This window comes from Polyodon spathula, chromosome 8, assembly GCF_017654505.1.
Source record: "Polyodon spathula isolate WHYD16114869_AA chromosome 8, ASM1765450v1, whole genome shotgun sequence".
Lineage (NCBI taxonomy): Eukaryota > Metazoa > Chordata > Actinopteri > Acipenseriformes > Polyodontidae > Polyodon > Polyodon spathula.
The window spans coordinates 40,904,956-40,928,119 of NC_054541.1; the positions used below are offsets into that span (position 1 = coordinate 40,904,956).

A 23,164-nucleotide genomic window follows, 5' to 3' on the forward strand; every position below is an offset into this window, starting at 1 on the left:
GCTCTTTTTTATTTTTAATATACTTTTTTTTTTTGGCTTGTTCTTTATTACAAGACAATGATGTTAGTACGACTCCTGATGCATATTAATTCCATGCTGTATTATGTTTAATGGCCTTCCTCAAAATGCTGTCTTTATTTCAAAACATCCCGACTGTCAATGTTGATAACTGTATTCATGTAATACACATTGGGGTGTCAGTATTGGAGGAAACTGCATCAGGAAATTATATTTATATTCCTAATTGAAAGGAGACACCACCTTCTAATTGCTAGTGTTCTTCCTAAGAGCGCCATGTACCTTGTTGGTAGTGCACTCATTTGAAAACCAAATTAATGATGGAGCGGTCCGTATGTTGTTTTCTTCCAGGAGACATGCTGGATCTTCTTAAGTGGAGAGCCCATCCTGAAAGGATAACAGACAGTCTGTCTAAGTTGAAAGAGATTGACGGTTCAGAAATAGTGAAGGTAAATTCTGTTCAGGCTTTTAAGGGGTAAAAAACAAGACCTTCAAGTGTTACCTCCCACACCCTTAAGCAGCACTTTTGTTCTGTTGCTAATTGCTAACGTTAATTTCCTGTGTTACGGGTCACTGGACCCCACCAAGCCATACAGCTGCATTCTACTTGTACAGTGGGGTCAGGTGGGGTCTTATTACCTGTAACACAGGCAATTAATGGGGGGAGAGAACCATGTACTCAAACATCAGATGTTCCTTGAATCTCTGTTAGCTGTGATTTTAGAAAAATGACACAATTTTTGTATTTGTTACATTTCCTCTTCCCCTTTGCAATAACAGAATTAGTTTGTTCCCCTTCCTACTTTCATGAGCATTACATCAGCAACTTCCAGTGTTCAAAATCCCCCAAGTGTACACACCTACAACGGTGATACAATAACAGGTATTCAAATATTTTGCATCCTCAAAAGATAAAGGGCCTCATTCACTAAGCGGCAGTAAATTACCTTAATTACCGCATGGCACGGGGAAGCCGCATCTCATGTCAAAATTATCCAGCGGTAGCTCTGTTCACTAAGCTAATTATATGCACAAATAAAGCGAGCTAAATGGTTCATTTGCAAGATGTCACAACGCATGGAATTCAGCACGCAGTATTCAAAACGTGGAACTATGCAGGAAAAGATAAGTACGGTTCTACGTTTGTCACAATGACAGCGACCAAGGAGGACAGAGTGTGGAATCTAAAATGTACCGATCAGGAGCTAAATGTATTAACAGAAGAAGCGGTGGGGAATTATTAAAGGCATTTTGCTGCTGAATCAGAACATTTAACTTCAACGAAACATTAAGGACAAAATAAATGCTCTCAGTAGGAGGAGGGCAGGGGTCTGGTCCCAGATCACAGCGTCCCTCGAGACAGTCAAAGCAGAGACAGTCATTGATAATGGAACAGTTATGTTTAACTCTGCAAATCAAATAAGTATTTGTTTGTTCAACTTGATCTCCCTCTGGTTTATTTTGTAATATTAATCCAAAGTCAGCAAAGCACTCGCTCAGTGAATTAAAAGTTCACTATTGACATTTCAAAAGGTGTTTGGCGAAACATTGCTTTTTTAACATTAGATGCCATTTGATTGCTGTATTTATGACTGCACATCAACTCACACTCAATGTACATTCATTTATTGGACATTTACAATGTATTTTGTATATTTTAAGCATAGCCTACTTAAATAGCAAAAGTACATGGTGACTATATAAATATATTAACATAGCCGAAAGTGTTGCATATACACCTGCCACGTAATCTTCATATATCCCAGACTGTCTGAGGATGTACGAATACATTGGAACTCGAGTCGCTATTGAAACAATTTTTAAAAATGAAATAAGCTTTTGCTGGAAACAAGTGGTTTTAAAATGGTCTGTGTTGGCTGCAAAAAAGTAACAAACAGACAATATAGATTTTTTTAAAAGAATCTTGAATTTCATATTTAGAAACATTTTTTGAGAACCTAAATGTATGTTGACACATTAATTACAATGACCGTGTAATTCCCATAGACTATTTTGCTGCCTTTAATCCCAAAATATTAAATATGGGAGAAAGGTTAACTGCAGACCTAAAATGACAAAATCGAAGCTTTTGTGTTTTTCTTTATAAAGGACACTTTAGGGCGATACTGTCATCCTGAGTGTGTTGCTGTTAGACACAGCTCCACAATTAGGGATTTTTTTTCATTAAAAAAGGCTGCACAAAGGCTTCCACTAATTCAAACGTGTTGACGAGTTTCGCCACTTCCTCTGCTCTTTTTAAACAATCCTGTGATTGTGACCTGCTTGTTCGGTAATAGTTTAGCCTGAACTTCAAGTCTGTCATGCTTGTCAATAGTACCTTTTCTTAGATGATCCAAGACAAATTACAAGTTGAGGAAAACAGAATCCCACCATCTGCATGCCACGTCCCCTTCGCTTAGCTCTGAATACGATCTTCTGTTTATACATTTCTACAGATGAACACTATTCATTATATTTAAATGACTCGAACGGGGTAGTTTTTTACCGATGTTGAGTGAATGAGGCCCACAGTATAAAAACAAAGATATAAACCTACGTTGCACCGGCACCCAAGCATCAATTAGGCCCACTGCTTTCAGAACTGGATATGCTGCTGCTGCTGTGCTGTCAGAAATGCATTTGGTAATGTGTAAAACGAACACTTTTCTTTTATTATTACAGTTTCTGCAAGACACATTGGATACATTGTTTGGTATTTTAGATGAAAGCTCTCAGAAATACGGCTTGAAGGTTTTCGACTGCTTAGTAAGTGTGTTTATAATTTATCTGTTACTTGTTTCATCTCCAAGATGAATTCACGACAAAACTGCCAGACAGCTACACACTGTGCAATACTATTGAATTTAAGCCTATGCTGTCCAATAAGCTTCACCTTTTCAAACAGTAGATACGTTGATGTGTTTTTTATGATGTACTATGTTTTTGCTCTTGTTTTAGGTTCATATTATCAATTTGCTGCAGGACAGCAAATTTCAGCATTTTAAGCCAGTCATGGATACTTACATTGAAAGTCATTTTGCAGGAGCTTTGTCTTACAGGTATTGTATAGCCCCTGCATTTAATACAATGTGTCTGTGCTGGGGCTTTCAGAGAATTTCAGAGAGAATAATAAACACAGAGAAGGAGATGTGATCCCTGTTATTGGACTAACTAAACAATAATTAATCACATGTTTTCAAGACATCAGAGATGTCTTCTTCAGGTGAAAGTAGGAAAGAGAAAGAATAATGAAAGACCCTCTCGGGGAAACATATTGTGACAGTGGAAGATTATTATTATGAAAGGCCATCTGGTGCTCTCACAGATGCACTGAATACAGACTGCACATAGACTCTTTCAAGCCCCTGTTTATATTCAAGCAGTTTCTTTGCCTAAAATTCTTTGTTTCCTAGAAATTATAAATTCCCACTGGGGTATGTAAACTTTTGACTACAGCTGTATGTATTTACACACTCGTTGTTTTTCCCCAGAGACCTCATTAAGGTGTTAAAGTGGTATGTGGACCGAATCGTAGAAGCTGAACACCAAGAACACATTCACAAGGTGCTCAAGGTGAGAAAAACGAGGAATGTTTGTTGTTAGCATGTGGAAGCATTCAAAAGAGGTAGCATGAAAACCATTATACATTTTTTACAGTAGAATCGTGTTTGGGTGTTTTTGTGCAATATGTCTGCTTTTAGTAGCTGCATTGTGCTTTGATGTCGTCATTTACTTTTTCTATTTGTCAGTACATTTTTCTGGATGGTCATGTGTCTCAGCGACATCAGTTGCAGTTGTGCAAAGAAGCCTGTATGTTTATTAGATTGTATTATGTATTTGGTTTTGATACACATTTTGAAATGCTCTGTCGTTTTTTTTATTTTATTTTTTTCTAATCTAGGCTACAGACTATATATTCAAGTATATTATTCAGTCACGTCGTCTGTTCTCTCTTGCCACTGGTGGGCAGAGCGAGGAAGAATTTCGTTGCTGCGTTCATGAGCTCTTCATGTCAATCCGATTCTTTCTTTCTCAAGAAAGCAAAGGATCTAGTCCTGTTACACAGACACAAGTAAGTTTTTGTCTTTAAAACCATATTTGCAAGTTACTAACATCCATTCTGGTTTATTGTTCTTGTGTTTACTGACTCGCATATCAAAACCTCTGGCTCCCGTGCTCCGTCAGGGCTTTCTTTGCTTGGCCCTCTTGTTGTACTTGCCAGTCATTTTAATATGTGAGCAGAATTCAAGCAAATTCCACTAAGGCTTTAATTTATCTTTTCTTGCCAACCTTTTTAAACCCCCTTCTTTGGCCTTGGCCTTGCTTGTATACTTGCTAAGACTGCCTGGAGTTTTTGTTGCCAAGCCTCCACTGCTTGGATTACTTTTTTTAAACAGCATGGATCTGGCAAATGTGCATAGCAACCCCCATACAATTATAGCAGCAACCATGCAATCATAATTATGTTTACAGGAATCCAATTAGATATATCGTTAACAAGTACAAAATAATGTGTATATTTAAATTGCGTGTTTAGGGACTACAATAAACAAATAAATTACAAATGTTTGATGTTGTATATTCTGTTCCTTTCTAGACCCATGGCAGCAGCAACAGTATATCAACTTGCTGCTTCCCATCCTGTCATATTTCACAGATTTATGATCTTGAACATTTAGGTCTTGAAGCAAAGTAACAATTTTCGTAGTACAGTGGAGAATAGTGGAGGCCAATTTTTGTGAACTTTTATTCTGTATCAAGGACAACCAGTGGGCCAAGGTCATGTTACAGGAAAATTTTACACATGACAGAATTATGACTTACAGACAGCAGTTATGCCTCATTAAATTTTTACTCTGGTTGGCCCCACACCCATTGTTCACTACCATGGCGGCAACATGGCCTTTAGCCATGTGATACATTATATAGCTTGTGGTAATTCCCATCTGGAACTTGACATTGGAGCTGTTTATGATTGCGATAAGGATTAAAAGAAAAAAGAAAAGACACTTTTTAATGATTATTACTTGGAAAAACAGATTTGAATAACCTGCATGTTTTTTTTTTTTTTTTTTAAACCTATTCATTTTTTCCTCTTGTTGCTTTAATGTTATCCGAGTGCATCTTATTGCAGCTATTCGAACACTGTGTATTGTTTTATGCTTTCACATGAGATCAGGAGCCGCTCTTCAGAACTACAGAAGTACAGTGCCTGGTTTGCAGTGTGCAGGTGTAGTGGTGATGCGGTGCTCAGGAATAAAATACACAAGACAGTTCACGGTAAAACAGCTCTTTATTTGGCTGGGTTGCGTGCCGGCAACACTTTAAATACTAAGCACAGACTGTATACAGCAATATGTATCGCTCCATGCAAAACAGTGGGTTCAGTCCTAAAATAATACGACATGATATATATAACATACACAAACACACACAAAACACAGTCACAAGTCAACAATGAATGCTGTCAGTGTAAGTGGTGAAATACAATAACGTGCACAGAAGGGATGTTAAGTCCGGGAAACTGGTCCCTTAACTCAGCTCTCGGATAGTTTAACTGTTAACGATGACAAATACAACAATTACTGACAGGACAAAACAAACAAAACACTCACGGTTAGGACACAGGTTTTTCCTCGTATCTTTGCATAACTGTAACACAAGGAACAGATCGTTTGGCCACATCTCCTGATATACCTTCAGTCCTGCCCCCTTTGGTAGTGAGTGCAATCACAAATCCTCCAATCCATGACTGACACATCGCTTACCACATTAAGGCGATGACTTCTGATATTGTGGCTCCGTCCCCTTTTTGGATGGCCCGCTTCTGACTGATCTTGGAATGAACTGCCAAACCATCCAGTCCGGGGCACACTGTTCCTGTTACACAGCGCCCTCACAGGCCGTGAGGGAGATTGTTGACTAGAATTAATTCTCTCTGTGTCGCACTGATGCATTAGTTAAAGTGTCTTGATAGAAGTAAGAGCCAGCTTCACCATCTGGTTATCTGCTGCTTTGGCTCAAGTTATTATTCTTTTTGCTGCTCTAGATGCTGCTGGTGCTTACTAATATAAGGACCCTTTGGCTGGTCATGCCAGCCTAATATATGTCTATGGGAGGCAATTAGAACTGAAGTGCTGTGCTTGTATTTTAACACAGATAATATCAGAAAGTAATTTAAATTACCACTCCAAATGATCACATGTCATAAAAAAGGACATTGAACAGTAAAGGAAAAAGAAAATGTATTTTGACGCCCCTTACTCTTTAAGTGTGTTAGGTAACCTTCAGTTAAAGCCATTTTGGTGACAGATTTTAGATGGACAATGTGCCTGATTGGAATCTAACCAAGGTCAGATTGGTCAAGGTATTTCTGTCACTTTTCTGTAGGATCTTTAAAATGAATTCTGGCAGTCCCTATTATCATAATTGGACCTGTCTAGCACCCGATTAAAAAAATCCAGAGAGGCAGAGGTTAAACTGATATAGTAGATGAGCTATATTTCAGGAAGCTGGATGGGGGCTGCTTTAGCAGGGTAAAGCAACTATGCCTTTTCACTGCCTGCAGAGAACCCTGACCTCATACCCACATTTCAGAACCATTGCCTTTTAACAGAACAAGGCAAGGCAGAGCAATGGGTTTGCAAAAAATATATAGTGTTAGTATTATTAGTAATAGTATCAAAATATTAGTAATAGTGTAACAATGAGGACCCAAAACATTTGGGTTTGAGAAAATAAGGTCTTTTACCCAATTTGGGTCTTGTAAATAACACCAAGTTATGGGTAAAGCTCCTTCATCGTCAATCGTCAATCGGTCTGTTAATCGTCGCCAGCTATTAGTCTGGTCGACGCAGACCACAGCGGAGTACCCAAGCCTTTCGGTCTCATGCCAGGCACATCCAATTCCGTCCCATTTCTTGTCGGAGCTGGTCTCTCCACCGAGTGGCTGGACGACCGAGCGGTCTTTTGATGTCGAGTGGCAGCCATTCAGTCACGGCCAGTGTCCATCGGTCGTCGGTCCTCCTTGCCAGGTGGCCGGCCCAGCGCTTCTTCGACTTGTCGGCCAACTCGACCGCGTCCTTGACCTTGGTCATCTGCCGCATCTGCTTGTTGCTGATCTGGTCCGTCCGCTTGACGCCAACCATCCAGCGCTCGATCGCCCGTTTGGTGACGGCCAGTTTCAGCCGGTCGGCCGCAGTCAGCGACCATGTCTCTGCGCCATAAAGCATCGCCGGCAGCACGGAGCAGTTGAACAATTTGGCGCGCCGGGTCATGTTTTTGTCCATGTTGTTGACCATCTCGGCGATGGAGGCGTAGCTGATCCAGACGGCCTTCCGTCTGCGCGCTAGCTCGCGGCTGTTCTTGTGCTCCATCGTCAGTTCTTGGCCCAGATAGATGTAGCTGTCGACCTGTTCGATTTGGTTCTGGCCGATGTGAATGGTGTTGTTGGCGACTTGTGCGTTTCACATCCACTTGGTCTTGGCCGTGTTGATCTTGAGGCCGACTGTGGCACCAGCCTGGTTGAGTTCAGTTAGTCGCTGCTGCATGTCGGCCACCGAGCTGCCGATCAGAACGATATCGTCGGCAAAGCGCAGGTGGTTGAGCCATCGGCCGTTGATCTTGATGCCAGTGTTGTCCCAGTTGAGCTGACGGAATACGTGCTCCAGGCAGGCGGTGAAAAGCTTGGGCGATATCGGGTCACCCTGCTTGACCCCACGGCCGACTGTGATGCGCAGTGGTCGGTCGAATAGGTTGATGTCGGTGGTGCGGCCACTGTTCAATTCCTGCAAGAGGGCTATATACTCGTTACCGATGCCCTGTTGTTGGAGGGCGAGTAGCACGGCGTTCATCTCGGCTGTGTCAAAGGCCTTTTCGTAGTCGACGAAGGCGAACACCAAGGGGTTCTTGTACTCGCGGCTCTTTTCCAGCAGTTGGTTCAGCACATGGATGTGGTCCATGGTGCTGTAGCCGGCCCTGAAGCCAGCTTGTTCGGGTGGCTGTTGTTCGTCTAACTGCTTGGCCAGTCGGTTGAGCAGCACCTTGGTGAAGATCTTGTAAGTGGTGCACAGGAGCCAGATGGGCCGGTAGTTGCTGAGCTGCTCGCGGTCGCCCTTCTTATACAGCAGCACTGTCCTGGCCATCTTCCACTGGTCCGGGATCTTTCTTTGCGCAAAGTAGCGACTGAAACGGCTGGCCAAGGCTGCCCATAGCGTCTGTCCGCCCTCCTTGAACAGCTCGATCTCGATGCCGTCCAGCCCGGGCGCTCGGTCCTTCTCGGTCTTCTCGATCGCATATTGGACCTCGCTGATAAGCACCGGCGGAATGGCTGGCAGTGTGTCGTGTTGCAGGTCGGGTGGTTCGACTGGGACTTTGCTAGCGAAGAGGTCGCAGTAGAAGTGGCTGCATTCGGCCTCGGTGCCCAATCGGGATCTGGTCGTCCGCCCGTCGGCTATCTTCAATGCCGGAATCTGGCCGCGTTTCTGCTGCATCAGCCGTCTGCACTTCTTCAGGCTCTTTCGCTCTTCGGCGGCTGCTAGCAGGCGCTTGTTCTTGTACTGCTCCAGGTCGGTTTTGAGCCGCGCCTGGATCAGCTTGCAGAGTAGGCCATACTCGTCGTCGGTCTGCGACCAGTTGGTGTTGTTGACGATGTGCCTGAAGACGGTCAGGTCGGTGGTGGACTGCCGCTGTCGCTGTGTCTTGTTGCTGGCTGCCAATGCTGGCGTCGATGGCCAGTTTGGCCCTGAGCAGTCGGTGGTCGCTGCCAGTGCAGAACGCCTTCCCGATGACCGAGACGTCCTGGAGGATGTGGCGGTGGCTGCAGAGGATGTAGTCGATCTCATTCTTGGTCGCCCCATTGGGTGACAGCCACGTCTAGCGGCGGCCGAGGCGCTTCTGGAAGAAGCTGTTGCCGATGTAGAGCCGGTTGGACTCGGCCAGTGCTGCCAGCCGCTCGCCCCGTTCGTTCCGGTCGTCGCTGCCGGACGGGCCAATGAACTGCTCATTGTCCAGTCCCCGGCCCACCTTGGCGTTGAAGTCGCCCATCAGGATGTGGTATGTGGCTCGATGGGCGTTGGCCGCTTCGACAGCCTCGTAGAACAGCTCAATGTCGTCGTTGTCTGCAGCTGCCGTTGGCACGTAGGCCTGCATGATGCGGATGGTTGTCTTGTTGGGCAGCAGCAGTGTGAGCACACCGACTCGGGAGTTGGTCAGGTAGACCTCGTCTATGAAAGGCGCCCATCGCTTGGAGACGATGAAACCGACGCCGCCGACAGTCCTGTTCCCCTCGCCGGCGCCTAGAGCGACTGTCGACCCGTCTTCCCAGCGCACATGCAGCGGTTCTCGACGCCTCGTCTCGCACAAGCCGAGGATGTCGCACCTGATGTTGGCCTTTTCGGCGATGATGGTTGCCAGGTCGGTTTCCCTCGACATGGTCCTGGCGTTGAAGGTGGCGATGTCGAGGTTGGTGATCCGTTTCCGTGGTCGGTTTCCTGAAGACGGCCTACTACCTGAGATTCTTAGCAGCCCCTCGTCCTTGGCCTGATCGCTCCGCTGCCGTAGAATGGGCGCAGGGACGTGCAAGGTACTGGGGCCCGTTTGTTTCGCTGTCGTAGCTGATGCTTGACCGGCCCTTGGCTTGCTGGGCCTCTATGACCGGTACCTCCCTATTTAGCTGGGTGTCTAGTGCCTTCTCAGCCTGGTTGGACTTGCTGGAGATTGTTCCCTGCTGTACATTGCCGGCAGACACCCAGGGCCACCCTTCCGCCACATTGAGGCATAGGGTAGGATTTGGAGGGGCCTTCATAATAATAATATAAAAAATGGATAACTTTTTGTTTCCTAGACTTTTTACGTTTTGATTTAAAAAAATGAATTGCTGAAATATGAAAATTGTCTCTTATTGTATTTAACTTCACTGGGAGATTTATGGAGATCAAGCAATAGTGACACCAAAAATTGCTTTGCTGTGAGAAGACTGATCACGATGTATTATTCAGTGTGTCCATACTCTTTATTACATCTTGTCTCGCCCTGTATAAATAATTTAACTGGATGGGTCTGCAACTGCATCGTTTCCCCCTCAGCAAGAGTTTACTAGGGCAATGCAATTATCAACATCTAGCTATGTGGAAACAATTCTGTAATGATTTGAGATTTCTGTGACAGGATTAGTGGGAAACCATTAATTCCATCACACAGGAGATCTGCTCTCTTGCATCGCACATTCAGGATTAGAAATTTATTCTATCTGGATATCATTTTAAATCTGTACAACCATGCCAATTCACTCTGCAGAAAGATTCAAGCTAGCTTGGGGCTTCTCTGAAATTTGGCCTTGATCATCCTCCGGTGTTTGGTAGTGATTGCATCTGAAATTTAGTGGAAGCCAAATGAAAGAAGTCAACACGATGAATGAAGCAATGGGTTTAAAATGATTGCTACCCCTGGACACATTCTTCTGATATCTCAACACCATTTTGTAGTGGAGGGAAATTGCTTGTATTTTAGGAAGCGCAATCAGAGTAAATACTGTAAAGGAGTAGATTAAATCACATAAATACACTGCTTTTAATCCTTTTAGTTTTTCCCTCTTTTATGACACAAGTCAATCAAACTTCTGTACATAGGAGACCACCACCTGAATGCTGCTCTAAATTATCAAAAAGTCCAACTCATGTTAACAATCTCTAACCCCTATTTTAAAATCTGGAAAGTTTGAGTGTATTTACCATATAACAGAGCTATATATTTTGTTCTTTAACTTGGTTTTCTCTTTTGTTTTGTAGGCAGTATTTCTGAATACCTTTCCATCTGTCTACTGTGAACTGCTGAAGCTATTTAGTGTACAGGAAGTGGCTAACTTTATACGAGACACATTGGGCAGCTTGCCAGCAGTCACGCATGCAGATTGCTCCTTGGAAGCTGTCAAACTGCAGTGCATTGCAAAAACGGTGGAGAGCCACCTGTATAGCAACCCTGGTATGGAACTATTTCTGAGTATTAGGCAATAGCTGCAATAAATCTGTTTAAGATGCCAGTTGGACTTTGCTATTAATCTTGCTGCATTTACAAAAATGTTTACGTGCATGTGGTCAACAGATGACCTACAAAACAAAGAGCACACACATAATAGCAGGTGTACAAAAAAAATGTAGAACACCAAGTTAATAGTCAAGCTTGGCACAAAAGATAGAAAGCAATATGTTGTATCTGTATTTTATAATGTTTTCCTGGTGTGACTTTCAATATCCAATGTGGTTAAAGTTCATAAACATTACCTTAAAGCTTAAAGTTTCCACGTCTTGCGAAGAACCACCATTAAAATGAAATATATATATATATATATATATATATATATATATATATATATATATATATATATATATATATATATATATATATATATATAAATCAGTCCTTAGAAATGCTGGCATGTGATTGGTTAAAACCTCATCACAAAATATCCAACTATTGCCCCTGTGATGCTGCTTACGGTCATTAGTTTTTGTACAAACTCTCTCAAATTTCATCATTACACCGAACATCCTTCATCTCTTCACACAACAAGGCAAAATGGCGGATAACAAGACATTTATTACAAAACATACCACAAAACAAAGATGCTACAAACACTAAAATCGTCATAAAAATGTTGCTTTTAGTGTTTTCTGTCTTCTTAAAATTCCAACTAACTCAACGGACCCCTCTGAGAATTCTATGCTGCAGTGGAAAAGTCAGATGGACAGTTCTGTGCCAAAACCTTAATAACTCTGCACTATGGACTTCAAACACAGTGCTTTCTTGACTGATTCATAAAACAATCTGGACTGCATAGTGGCTCATAGTGGGAAACTAAAGGGCCCTCAGGAAGAACTATATACCTATATATATATATATATATATATATATATATATATATATATATATATATATATATATATATATATATATATATATATATATATATATGTGTGTGTGTGTGTGTGTTTGTAATCTACTTGCTGAATATAATGCAACAGAAGATGTATTGCTTTGATAATTCAAAAGTAATGTAGAATATATTTAATACATACAGAAGCCAAAAGGTTACATTTATTTCACAACTGCAGTGTGAAACTGTTTTAAAAACAGCAGCATTTCCTCAGGATGTTTCCTGCAGTTTCATGTTACAGGGCCTGATAAAGCAGTCACCAGGACTGTATTCACTAAACTAAAGCAGGCTAAATGTCTGCATGTATATCACACCATTGAGAAAACTTAGATTTGTTAAGTATTCAAAATGTTGATGTTGACTTTTAAGTGTCACTCTCTTACGTATGTACAGATGCAAACCTGATCATTTTCTGCAATATGCAACAGCTGTTATTAAGGTAATAGAGTGTTAGCTTTGCACAGTATACCAGTTTGAAGTGGCGTTTGTCCAATTGGTATTGTTTTTTTTAAAGATTCCTGTCACATTGCTGTTTTAGATTCCCGCTGCATTCTGCTACCAGTGATTTTGCATCACCTCCAAATGCATTTGCAGGAGCAAAAGGACCTTGTCATGTGTGCACATATCCTTGGCAGTATGTTTTCTCTCATCAAAAAAGATAGCACAGTAAGTATCTAGAATTATTTCAAATTTGAATGTTGTTTATTTGAGCCATGTTTTTTTTTTTTTTTTTGTCATAGAATTACCAGTCAAATAAAGATATTTAAGCAAACCAAACCACTAGGCTTAGTTGCAGGAACCTAATTATAATCTTTTCAGCATTTTAAAAGCCACATTTTTATGGTTTGTTAGCTCTAGAAACCCCTTAGTTCCTGTGAACCACTTATTTACTGTCCCCACAAACCCAAGCTGCCATTCCACACATAGTGTACATGTAAACGTGTTGGTGCTTATTTCTTTTAGTTTATTAGTTTCTAATATGAGCCTCGTTCTGTGCTGGAAAATTGAACAGAGCAGATGGGAGGAGGTGGAATATAATACAGCACCCGCAACCAGATAGGCTTCCTTGAGTAGGCATGACCCAAATAAATGTTAAAAATTGTATGAAACACATCAATTATATACAGTATATATAAAAAATATACATACAAAATGCGGCTCTGCAACTTATAAAGGGAGGGATGAAATGATAATACTTTTTTTCAAATTCTTGCTAGTTGAAACAGTACCTAACATTTGGAAGTGACCTTGTTTTAGTTTAAGCTTAAATGCTTGTCAGACTCGCTTGGTTTGCACAACAAGGATGTCAGTTATTCACACAACCATACATAGAGTAAATAGCCGCTGCTGACATTTAAAATGAAGACCTGCTGGAAACTGCGACAGCTGAACACCAGCGCTGCCTGCATCACCTTTTTTACATAATCGAGCTGTTCAAAATGTATTACGACTGTCAGTATAAGTATGTAAAAGTTGTGTACATGTTTAGCAGGCTTTCCATCTAATTCTACTTAAAAGAAATGTACTCTCTCATTGATCTCTTTCTTTTTTTTGTGTTGCCTAGGAAACATCAGTCTCTGAAGAAATAGATATAATTGTGGAAAGCCTGTTGGGTGTGTTGCTAAGAACCATATTAGAAATCACCAACCAACCACAGCTGGCTGGAACTGCCCTACGTTTGCAGTTCCAGGATGTCACAGTAAGGATTCATATCTTTTTAAGGTTTTCCTGGAAGGAATGAGGCTGGTCAGTACATACCCTCAAAAAGATAATACAAATGAACTTCTCTCCTAACATACCAGCCCATATACATTCCAAAAAAACCTCTGGCGATGTCTAAGAAAGCATAGTAGTTAGCCACATATTGCTGGACTGACCAGTATGTATTTCCCTTTTATTTTTTTCAATGATATTAAATAAAATATTTAAACACGGTTTAAACCTGCTACTGCATTAGTAAAATGTAAACAAAATCTCCAAAATGCCCAGATCACATTTAGTTTTTGATTCATATAACAGGGAAATTTACATTTTATTTTAATTGAATTTACCATTTTATTATGATTAATTCTCCCTTTTTAGTTTTGTAATTGTCTGAGTAGTAACAGTAAAAAAAAAAATGTGTTCGTTAAAAAAGGCTGGTTTACATTGTCGGGTTACATCGATTTTGTCTCTGGAAATTGTGTTGCTTGGGATCCAAATATGTGACTTGCTCATTTTATTTATTTCACATATTATTTTTCAAGAATTCCACAGTGTTTTTCAATGCTGACTGGCTTGTTCTTTCTGTTAATTAGGGTGAATTTGTGGCCTGTCTGCTGGTTCTACTCCGACTAATGACGGATAAACACTACCAAAAGCTTCTAGAAGGCTTTACAAACAAAGAAGCACTGAGGGTAAGCATGTATGAGTACACGACGGACATGATTATCGAGACAGCGTTACAGTAAAATAATTGGTCTGGTGTGTGGTTTTAATGTTTGTTGTTAACATAAGCATCACATGTCGCTGATTAGCATGCGAGCAGTGGTGTACAGAATGAATCCTTATACTGTACATTGTTGAGGTGTTACTTAAACACTGGAACCTTGATAAGATGGCATTACTGTCTGGAAGCTGACCACATGAGGAAGATACAGTATGTATTTTTAATGTCTTTGCTGTTTGGAGCAAATTTATCTGAATGTGGTAATGCCCTGCAACAGAGCATCTTGGTTGATGGATTAAACGTTCTGATGTTATGTACTGGTATTATATGACTTTAATTTGATGTTGCCCTCAGAAGTGATTATCGCTGATGCCTGCTGCAATCAATGCTAAATATAACAATACAATTATTCATAAAAATGCTATGACTTCTACTGGGCAGGATTCTTTCATATTAAAAAGAATTGTATTATGTAAGTCCCTGATTTCATATTTATGAATTTGTATTCATAATTTAATTTTTTTCTGTGAAGATAAAATCTACTTAATATTTCATTTGAAACAGTGGTTTTCAATGACAAAATGTGCATGGACAGGAACTGTAATCTTAACCATACACAATTCGACCTTATAGCTTAGATTTATAGGCTTTAATATAAAAGAAAAAACTGCTGGTTAATGTTGCAATGTTGACCTTACTGTACATTGTTGTTCAATGTAATGCACAGATGACATTGTTTCCATGACTAAACCAGCATGTAAAGAGTGTCCTCTGTGAAAAAGGCTCTTAGACTTCCCTGTTGACAAATGATACTGAGGAATCCCAGTTTGTTTAACAGCCACTGGTTATATCACTGTGAATCTGCTGTTAGATTGTCAGGTGAAGGTTCCAGTTGTAAAGATTCCTAGACACAAGGAAGATCAGTCTAGTATATGTCCTATTTAGTAGGACAATATAATTATAACTTTAACATATCTATATTCATTTGAGTTAAGCCGCAATTATAAAATCCTTGGTCCTGCTTTTTGACATTTACATTCTTTTCTTTACTCCTGAAAAGATAATTTCACTATAGTTACACATCAGCAAGAATTACAAAACCTTACTTAGTATAGCTTTCTATTGATATGATGACAGCACGATGAAGTGTAGTCCACAAGAATGAAGTTATTTCTGTTAGCATAATAATGGTTTGGAAATCCACTATACAACTTCCAACCAAAGCTATAGATCAGTGTGTTACTTATAATTCATCACTGTGGAGGCATAAAATACAACTTGTACTTGTGTTCATAAGATCATTTGTCTAACTTACATATTTTACATATGTCTAGAGAACTGCTTACACAATTGTGAACATCAGTTTGACATGTACAGTAGGTTATTGGGTTTTACTCTTTCATCATAATGATAGCTCCATTATGCTGTTTACAGCCATGACTGGGAATATACTGTATTTTATTTATTTATTTATGCATTTATATAGTACTTTTCCTATGAAAGTACCACAAAGCACTGTATAGTACATTTAAAAAATAGCATTTACATTTGCACAATACAATACATTCATATAAAGGTCCCCAGGCACGTCTCACACACACAACTGCTACATACTAAATTGTACATTTTAAAAAGCAGAAATTTAAAAGTTACACTAAAACCCATTAAGATAAGGAAGCCGTTTTATAAAAAAGTATGTTTTCAGTCTTGACTGAGAAACTGTAATAGTCCCAGCTTCCCTCATGAAAGAACGGAGGGCATTCCCTAATTTAGGTGCTCTGCATGAAAAAGCCCCTCCTCCCCTGTTAATTTTGTCGACACTCGGGGTAACCAGCAGCCCTGCTTCCTGTGATCTAAGAGTGCGATTTGGATGATAGTGTCAGTAGCTCCTGCAAATAACTTGGTGCTAATCCATTTAGGGCTTTATAGGTTAGCTGCAGAATCTATAAATATATTCTATACTGCACAGGGAGCCAGTGTAAGGAGGCTTAAAACAGCGGTAGTATGTTCAGTTTTCCTGGTTTTAGTCAGAATGTTAGCCCCGGTATTCTGAACGAGCTGTAAGCGAGACACCACACCTTTTGGGATACCAGATAGAAGTGCATTACAGTAATCAGTTCTAGATTAAACAAAGGCATGCGTTAGTCTCACTGCATCAGATACAGAAATAATAGGTCTAATTTTTGGCTATATTTCTCAAATGGTATAAAGATACTTTTGTAACTTCACGACCATAAGTCTCAAATGATAGATCGGGATCAAAAATGCCCTCCACATTTTTCATTTCTAGTTTCAAATTTAATGAGAGATTACTACAGTCAAGCTCATGTAATCCCACATTTTTTGTTGGTTCTGAGAGCCCGCTAGCATAACCTCTGTTTTATCTGAATTTAGTATTAAATAATTCCTTGACATCCAACACTTGATGTCTGCAAGACAAGTAGCAAGTAACTCCCCAGCAGAAGTATGTCCAGGCTTTAAGGACAGATATAGCTGGGTATCATCTGCATAGCAAAAGAAGTTCACTCCACATGTGCAGATATCACCTAACAGTAGCATATGCAGTGAAAATAACAAAGGAACTGGAATAGAGCCCTGTGGAACACCACAAACAACTTCAGGTCTTTCAGCTTTTACTACCCCAATAGAGACAAACTGAAGTCTACCAGAAAGATAAGATCTGAGCCAAGATAGGACAAGACCAGACAGCCCCACTGTGTTTTCAAGACAATTCAATAAGATGGAGTGGTCTGCACTATCATAGGCAGCACTTGGATCAAACAGTCAGAGCTTATCAGCAGATCATTTACAACTCTGACCAGGGCAGTCTTGATCCTATGTGAAGCACGGAATCCAGACTGAAACTTCTCATATACACTATTTAAGAATTATAATTTTTTGTAATTGATTTGCAACAAATCTTTCTAGAACCTTATCAAAGAAAGATTGGGCTATAGTTATTCAGGACGTAATTGTGCTTCGTAAGCATTGGCATTACCACAACTACCTTAAGTGCGAGGGAATTATACCAGAGCAAAGTGAACCATTTATAATTTTTTTTAATGTGGCTATTAATAGCACCAGAAACATCTTTTAAAAGTTTTGTAGGAATAGGATCAAGAGAGCATGTGGTAGCTCTCATATGATGGATTAGCCCTGTCAGTTCTTGTAAATTAATCAAAGAAAAAGACTCCATAGTAGCCTTAACAGTTCTAATTGGTAATATAGTGCTGGAATCCTCCTTAATAGAAGGTGTCTGTAATCTGATTTCTGATGTCCTGTATTTTTTTTTTTTTTAAAGTAAAAATAAAAATCATTGCAGCTGAGAGAGGAGCCAATGTCAAGGGTGCAAAAAGAAATCTAGGATTATTTTTATGTTTCAATGAAATTCGAATGATATAATCTAGCCAATGCCAGAGCCTTCCTGTAGTTAACCAGATGGCCCTTCAATGCGATGTAATGAACATGCAGTTTAGATGCCCTCCATCTCTGTACTAATTTACGACCCTCATATTTCAGTTTACGAGTTATGTCATTAAACCAAGGTGAGCGTCGTCTCAACACTCTCCAAGTTTTAATTGGCCCTATGGTATCTAAGATACCAGTTAAGGAAGTGTTGCTTGTATTAACCAACTCATCTATTGCTAAGGAGTCAGGGAGTGGTAAACGGCTCAATACATCAGAAAACTACAGCGGTTGAAGAATTCGTTACTCAAGTTTTAATTTGTACGGTTCACAAGCTTTGTAGATACTGGCAGATAAACCTTGAAAACAATGGAAAACAATGAAATGACCAGATCTAAAGTATGGCCACGATTATGCGTAGGACCTTTTACATGCAAGATATAATCCAAGGAATCTAGTAGCCTCAGAAAGAGGATTGCTTGATTGTCTACAGTATCTTGCTACTGTTCTCTAAGTTTTATTTTCCCTTTTTCAGGATTTCCTGCTGCAGATCTTTACAGTGTTTCGGATTCTTATAAGGCCAGAAATGTTTCCGAAAGACTGGACGGTCATGCGATTGGTGACCAACAAGTAAGACAGTATGAAATGAATGTTCTAGAATTCAAGTCTAGAATTATTAATGTAACGTGGGTGCTTACATTGTGAGGAAAAAAATGTAACTATTGAAAAATGTGTTAAATCTACCAGGAAAGGGATTGCTAACAATGAGCCAGTCATCCTCAACCCCCTCCCCCACCCCCAAGTATTATCAAGAGTAATTTGACAACAGATTTGAAATGTATTAAATTAATGTTACCTGGCAACACATTATGATACCAGTTAGAACTGAAATGCTTGCTTGTTACTGCCTGGTTATTTTGTGTGTGTGTCTGTGTTTTTGTGTAGTTTATAAATACTGTATGTTGGTGTAACCTGGTTGTTTTTAGAACATACTGCATTGTGGAATAACCTGTTTTGTTTTTTTTTCAATGCAACCCTTGTATTGAAACAGTTACAGTGTTTAATGTGGTTTTGAATATGGGAGGATCGCTTCTTTAGCCAAGAGCCTCCTTTCACTCTCCTGCCAACACTGACTCATGGGAAGATGATCCCCATCCAGACTCAACCCTGAAAGGCTAAGCAGAGCTTTCCAATACAGAGGGTGTATACCCTTTGTGTCTTCATGTAGAATAACAGAACTGGCTTTTATATTTCTTGTAGTTTTTTGTATGCTTCACCAATATAATATTATGCATGAAACAGAAATCGGCCACATGTATCTCTTTTTCTTCTATAGTGTAATCATCACAACAGTGTTGTATCTCTCCGACGCTCTGCGCAAAAGTTTCCTGAATGAAAATTTTGACTACAAGGTAGGAGACTGGGATGCTTATATAGTATATGGTTACGGATACTGGAATGCGTATTATATTATTACATGGTTACTTATTTATTGGTTTCTATAAAATGGGTACATTTAATGTCGCTTTTACAATTATGCTCCAGAAATGGTGGGATATCAGCTATATGCAAAAGGAAGTGGTAGTGGAATTTATTTGACCAAATTTTGGAGAAATGCAGAATAAGTATTTCCTAATTTAGCAAGAAAGGCTAAAAGATATTTGTTAGTTGCTGCCAATTGGACACATTTTCTCAAAGCAACATCAATCCATGAAAGAAGACCGGGTTTACCAACTGACAGTGCTTAAGTATCCTATGTGGATTTTGGACACAACAGTTTTATACCATATTTAGTAGTTGTTTGTTTGTTGCAGGTTTGGGATTCTTACTATTATCTTTCAGTCATCTTCATAAACCAACCATGTCTTCAGCTCGAGATGTTTTCACCTTCCAAAAAGAAGAAGGTGTTAGAAAAGTAAGTGCCTTTTTTGTTTCTAAACGACAACAGTACTATACATGGATTTTAAGTTTAAATTTAGCAAATTTATATATATATATATATATATATATATATATATATATATATATATATATATATATATATACAGTTGTACTCAAAAGTTTACATACCCCAATGGAAATGTATAATTTCTGGAAATTTCTCAAAAACAAAGAATTTAAGGAAAAATCTTTTGTAGCAAAAGTTTTGATTTTGTGAATGAGGAAAAAAATTACAAGAAATAGATATCTATAATTATTTAGTTCAGCAATTTTTGCAAAAATGCTAACTCAAAATTATCCATACCCTGACAAGGAAAATGAAATTAATATCTAGTTGAGGCACTTTAGCAATAATAACCTATTTTAAACTAATTAGGATATTTGTCAATGTGCTTTTGGCGTGATTCTTTAGTGATTTTTGACCATTCTTCAACACAAAATTGTTCCAGTTCATTCAAATTCCAAGGACTTCTCTTATGCACAGCCGTCTTCAACTCATACCAAAGATTCTCTATTGGATTTGGATCAGGACTTTGACTAGGCCATTATACAACCATGATTTTATTCTTCTTTAATCATTCTGAAGTAGATTTTGATGTGTGCTTTGGATCGTTGTCATGTTAACGTCCAGTTGCGCTTTAAACTAAGTTTTGTATCAGAGGGTTGCAGATGATTGGCCAATTTGGTATGCTATGCTTTTACCATGTATTGGAACTCAATTTCCTGTGCCATTAGAGGAAAAACAGTCCCATAGAAGGATATAAGCACCTCCATGCTTGACAGTAGGTATGGTGTACGCCTCACCAGACTTTCTCCAAAGCTAACGACTATCAGTGTGACCAAATAGCTCAATTTTTGTTTCATAACTCCACAAAACCTTTGACCAGAACTCATATCCATCATTCAAATGCTGTTTTGGAAACTTTAAGCGATTGTCCTTGTGACGTTTTCCTACGAGTGGCTTTTTCCTTGGCCTGCGACCATTTAGACCTTCTCCATGCAATAAATTTACCTATGGTTGAGTCTCACCTGCAGCCAATTCACTTTTAATATCTTTGGATCTCAGATTGTTATTAACCTTCCTCACAATTCTTCTACTTGTTCTTGGTGAAAGAACCTTCTTTCTTCCAGACCGAGGGAGCGTTGTGACAGTACCATGAGTCTTGTACTTGTTGATAATAGAAACAATAGTTGATATTGGGATACTCAAATGCTTGGAAATCTTCTTGTATCTTTCTCCAGCTTTATGAGAATAAATAATGTTCGGGCTAAGGTCTTCAGATAGCTCTTTACTTTTCTGCCATATTAGCTTATTGGTAATGACAGCAATCATCCTATGCCTAATCCTTTTATACTCTCTAAGAATGTTCACCTACAATCCAGCATTTTCCAGAATTAGGTTCTGCATTATCATATTGAAATTTCTAGCACCTTGTAGACAATACTATCATAGCATCAAAGGGTATGAATACTTTTGAATTAGCATTTTGAAAATAAATAATTGTAGACATATATTCTTGTAACCTTTTTCCTCAAATCTTTTGCTACAAAAGATTTTTCGTAAAATTCTTTATTTTTGAGAAATTTCTAGAAATTATAAATGTCCATTGGGGTATTCATTGACTACAACTGTATATAGCAGAAAACTTTCGTAACCTGCTCATCTTTCATTTTAGATATGGGGACATGAGGGTCATGATGGGCTGTGAGATCTTCAGTATGTGGCAGAATCTAGGTAACTCAATAGTTACTTGATAACCTGGTTATTTCTTAGTTATAGTTAAAAATAACTTCTTATTTTGTTGTAATGTGCATTTGCATTTATAGTGACATGTATGAATTCTTTATAGGAGAGCACAAGGTTCACTTTATTCCAGCAATGATCGGTCCATTCCTGGAAGTGACACTTGTTCCTCAGCCAGACCTGCGGAACGTGATGATCCCGATATTTCACGACATGATGGACTGGGAACAGAGGAGAAGCGGCAGCTTTAAACAGGTATTTGTCATGAGTGGTTTCAAGTAAAGTTGTCCATAACAAAATATACTTTTTACCTACAGTAAAGTCGTATATGTCTGTTAAATGTGAATTGGGTGTGCTAGGGTGTTGAGGATATATTATAGTTAAATGTTTTAAACACACGCAGACTCAAACTAGGACTCATTCATTGGTGATGTTAGATCTCGCCACCACTATTTGTCATCTTGGCAATGAACAGTGGTGTGCAGTAGATATATCAATTTCTAATTGTTGAGCCATAGACATTACATTTACACAGGTGAATTGTGATCATCACTAAAAATCCTGCAAAAAAACCCAAAACAAAACAAAAAAACAACCCCCTAAAACACCCACAGGAGTACCCACAATCCCTTCCTTGCACCCTCATTCCTCCCACAGCCAGCGGCAAGATGTGTTGCATTGCCACCTGTTGGCCAGTTACAGTATGTCTCTTGTACTGTATGTCTAATTAACAGCTGGGACCTCTAAAACAGCTGCACACAACGATTCCTGCTATATGCAATGGCAAGAGTGCAGTGCTATAGATGGCTTTGCTTGAGTAGGGACATGGATTTGAATCGCAATAAAGAATACATCCAGTTTTTTGGCTAGGCAGTGACCCCCTGGTAGAGGCATGGGTCTGTGCAGTGCTCCCTACTCATTCACCGAGTCATTCATGGCATTCACACCAAAAAATGTACACTAAACGGATTGAATGCTTCTTCCCTTTGCTCACTTAAGAGGGGCACACTATATATATCAACAAGAGAGAAAAGTGGAACTCCTCTTAGACATTACTGTTGCTCATCAGTACATCGGTACAGTTGTCATGCATCAGAATAAAGAGATATGACCAAAATAATATAAATTGACATTGACATCTTTCAATACTTGTCAGGTGGAAGCCAAACTTATAGACAAGCTGGACAGCTTGATGTCGGAAGGAAGAGGGGATGAAACTTACCGGGAGCTCTTCAACAGCATGTAAGCAGTTTGAAATCAAACGCCCTTTTAAGGGAATGCTTGTACCATTACAGTACAAATGTGACATAGACTAGACTACTACTGAGCAACAACTGGCATTTGGTGATGTAGTTAAGAGGTCTCATTATTGTATTAACTTGTTTGCAAATCTAACATTCAAATTTAACCGATGAACTCTTTGCATTTAGAGCAATTGAATTGCATAATCATGCTGTACCGTATCACATTATAGAATTAAAGCAATTGCATTCAGTTATTTCTTTATTGCTTGACTGTGTTAATAAGCATGAAGACAGGACAGGAAGGCAGTAGTATAAAGGAAATGCTTGTATGTTTCTTTTTTTCTCATGTGTTACCATTTCCATAAAGTTTTCTTATGGTACCTTAATGTCTTGAAGTCAGAGTTGCTCAAAAAACTATTAAAGGGATCTGTGAGGCGAGAGTGTATTAAATG

General features: G+C 39.4%; 1 protein-coding gene across 1 annotated transcript in view; it reads left to right on the forward strand.

The window, feature by feature from the left end:
- Positions 1-23,164, forward strand: part of LOC121319137 (dedicator of cytokinesis protein 4-like) — an 84,828-nt gene that overhangs the window by 36,127 nt on the left and 25,537 nt on the right. Inside the window, exons 17-31 of the mRNA XM_041256318.1 lie at positions 370-467; positions 2,701-2,784; positions 2,977-3,077; positions 3,510-3,591; positions 3,920-4,090; positions 10,806-10,998; positions 12,489-12,616; positions 13,515-13,649; positions 14,248-14,346; positions 18,319-18,413; positions 19,120-19,195; positions 19,598-19,698; positions 21,401-21,459; positions 21,575-21,723; positions 22,625-22,710. Of these exons, the coding sequence (XP_041112252.1) occupies positions 370-467; positions 2,701-2,784; positions 2,977-3,077; positions 3,510-3,591; positions 3,920-4,090; positions 10,806-10,998; positions 12,489-12,616; positions 13,515-13,649; positions 14,248-14,346; positions 18,319-18,413; positions 19,120-19,195; positions 19,598-19,698; positions 21,401-21,459; positions 21,575-21,723; positions 22,625-22,710 (1,657 nt within the window). The remainder of the gene's footprint in view (positions 1-369; positions 468-2,700; positions 2,785-2,976; positions 3,078-3,509; positions 3,592-3,919; positions 4,091-10,805; positions 10,999-12,488; positions 12,617-13,514; positions 13,650-14,247; positions 14,347-18,318; positions 18,414-19,119; positions 19,196-19,597; positions 19,699-21,400; positions 21,460-21,574; positions 21,724-22,624; positions 22,711-23,164) is intronic.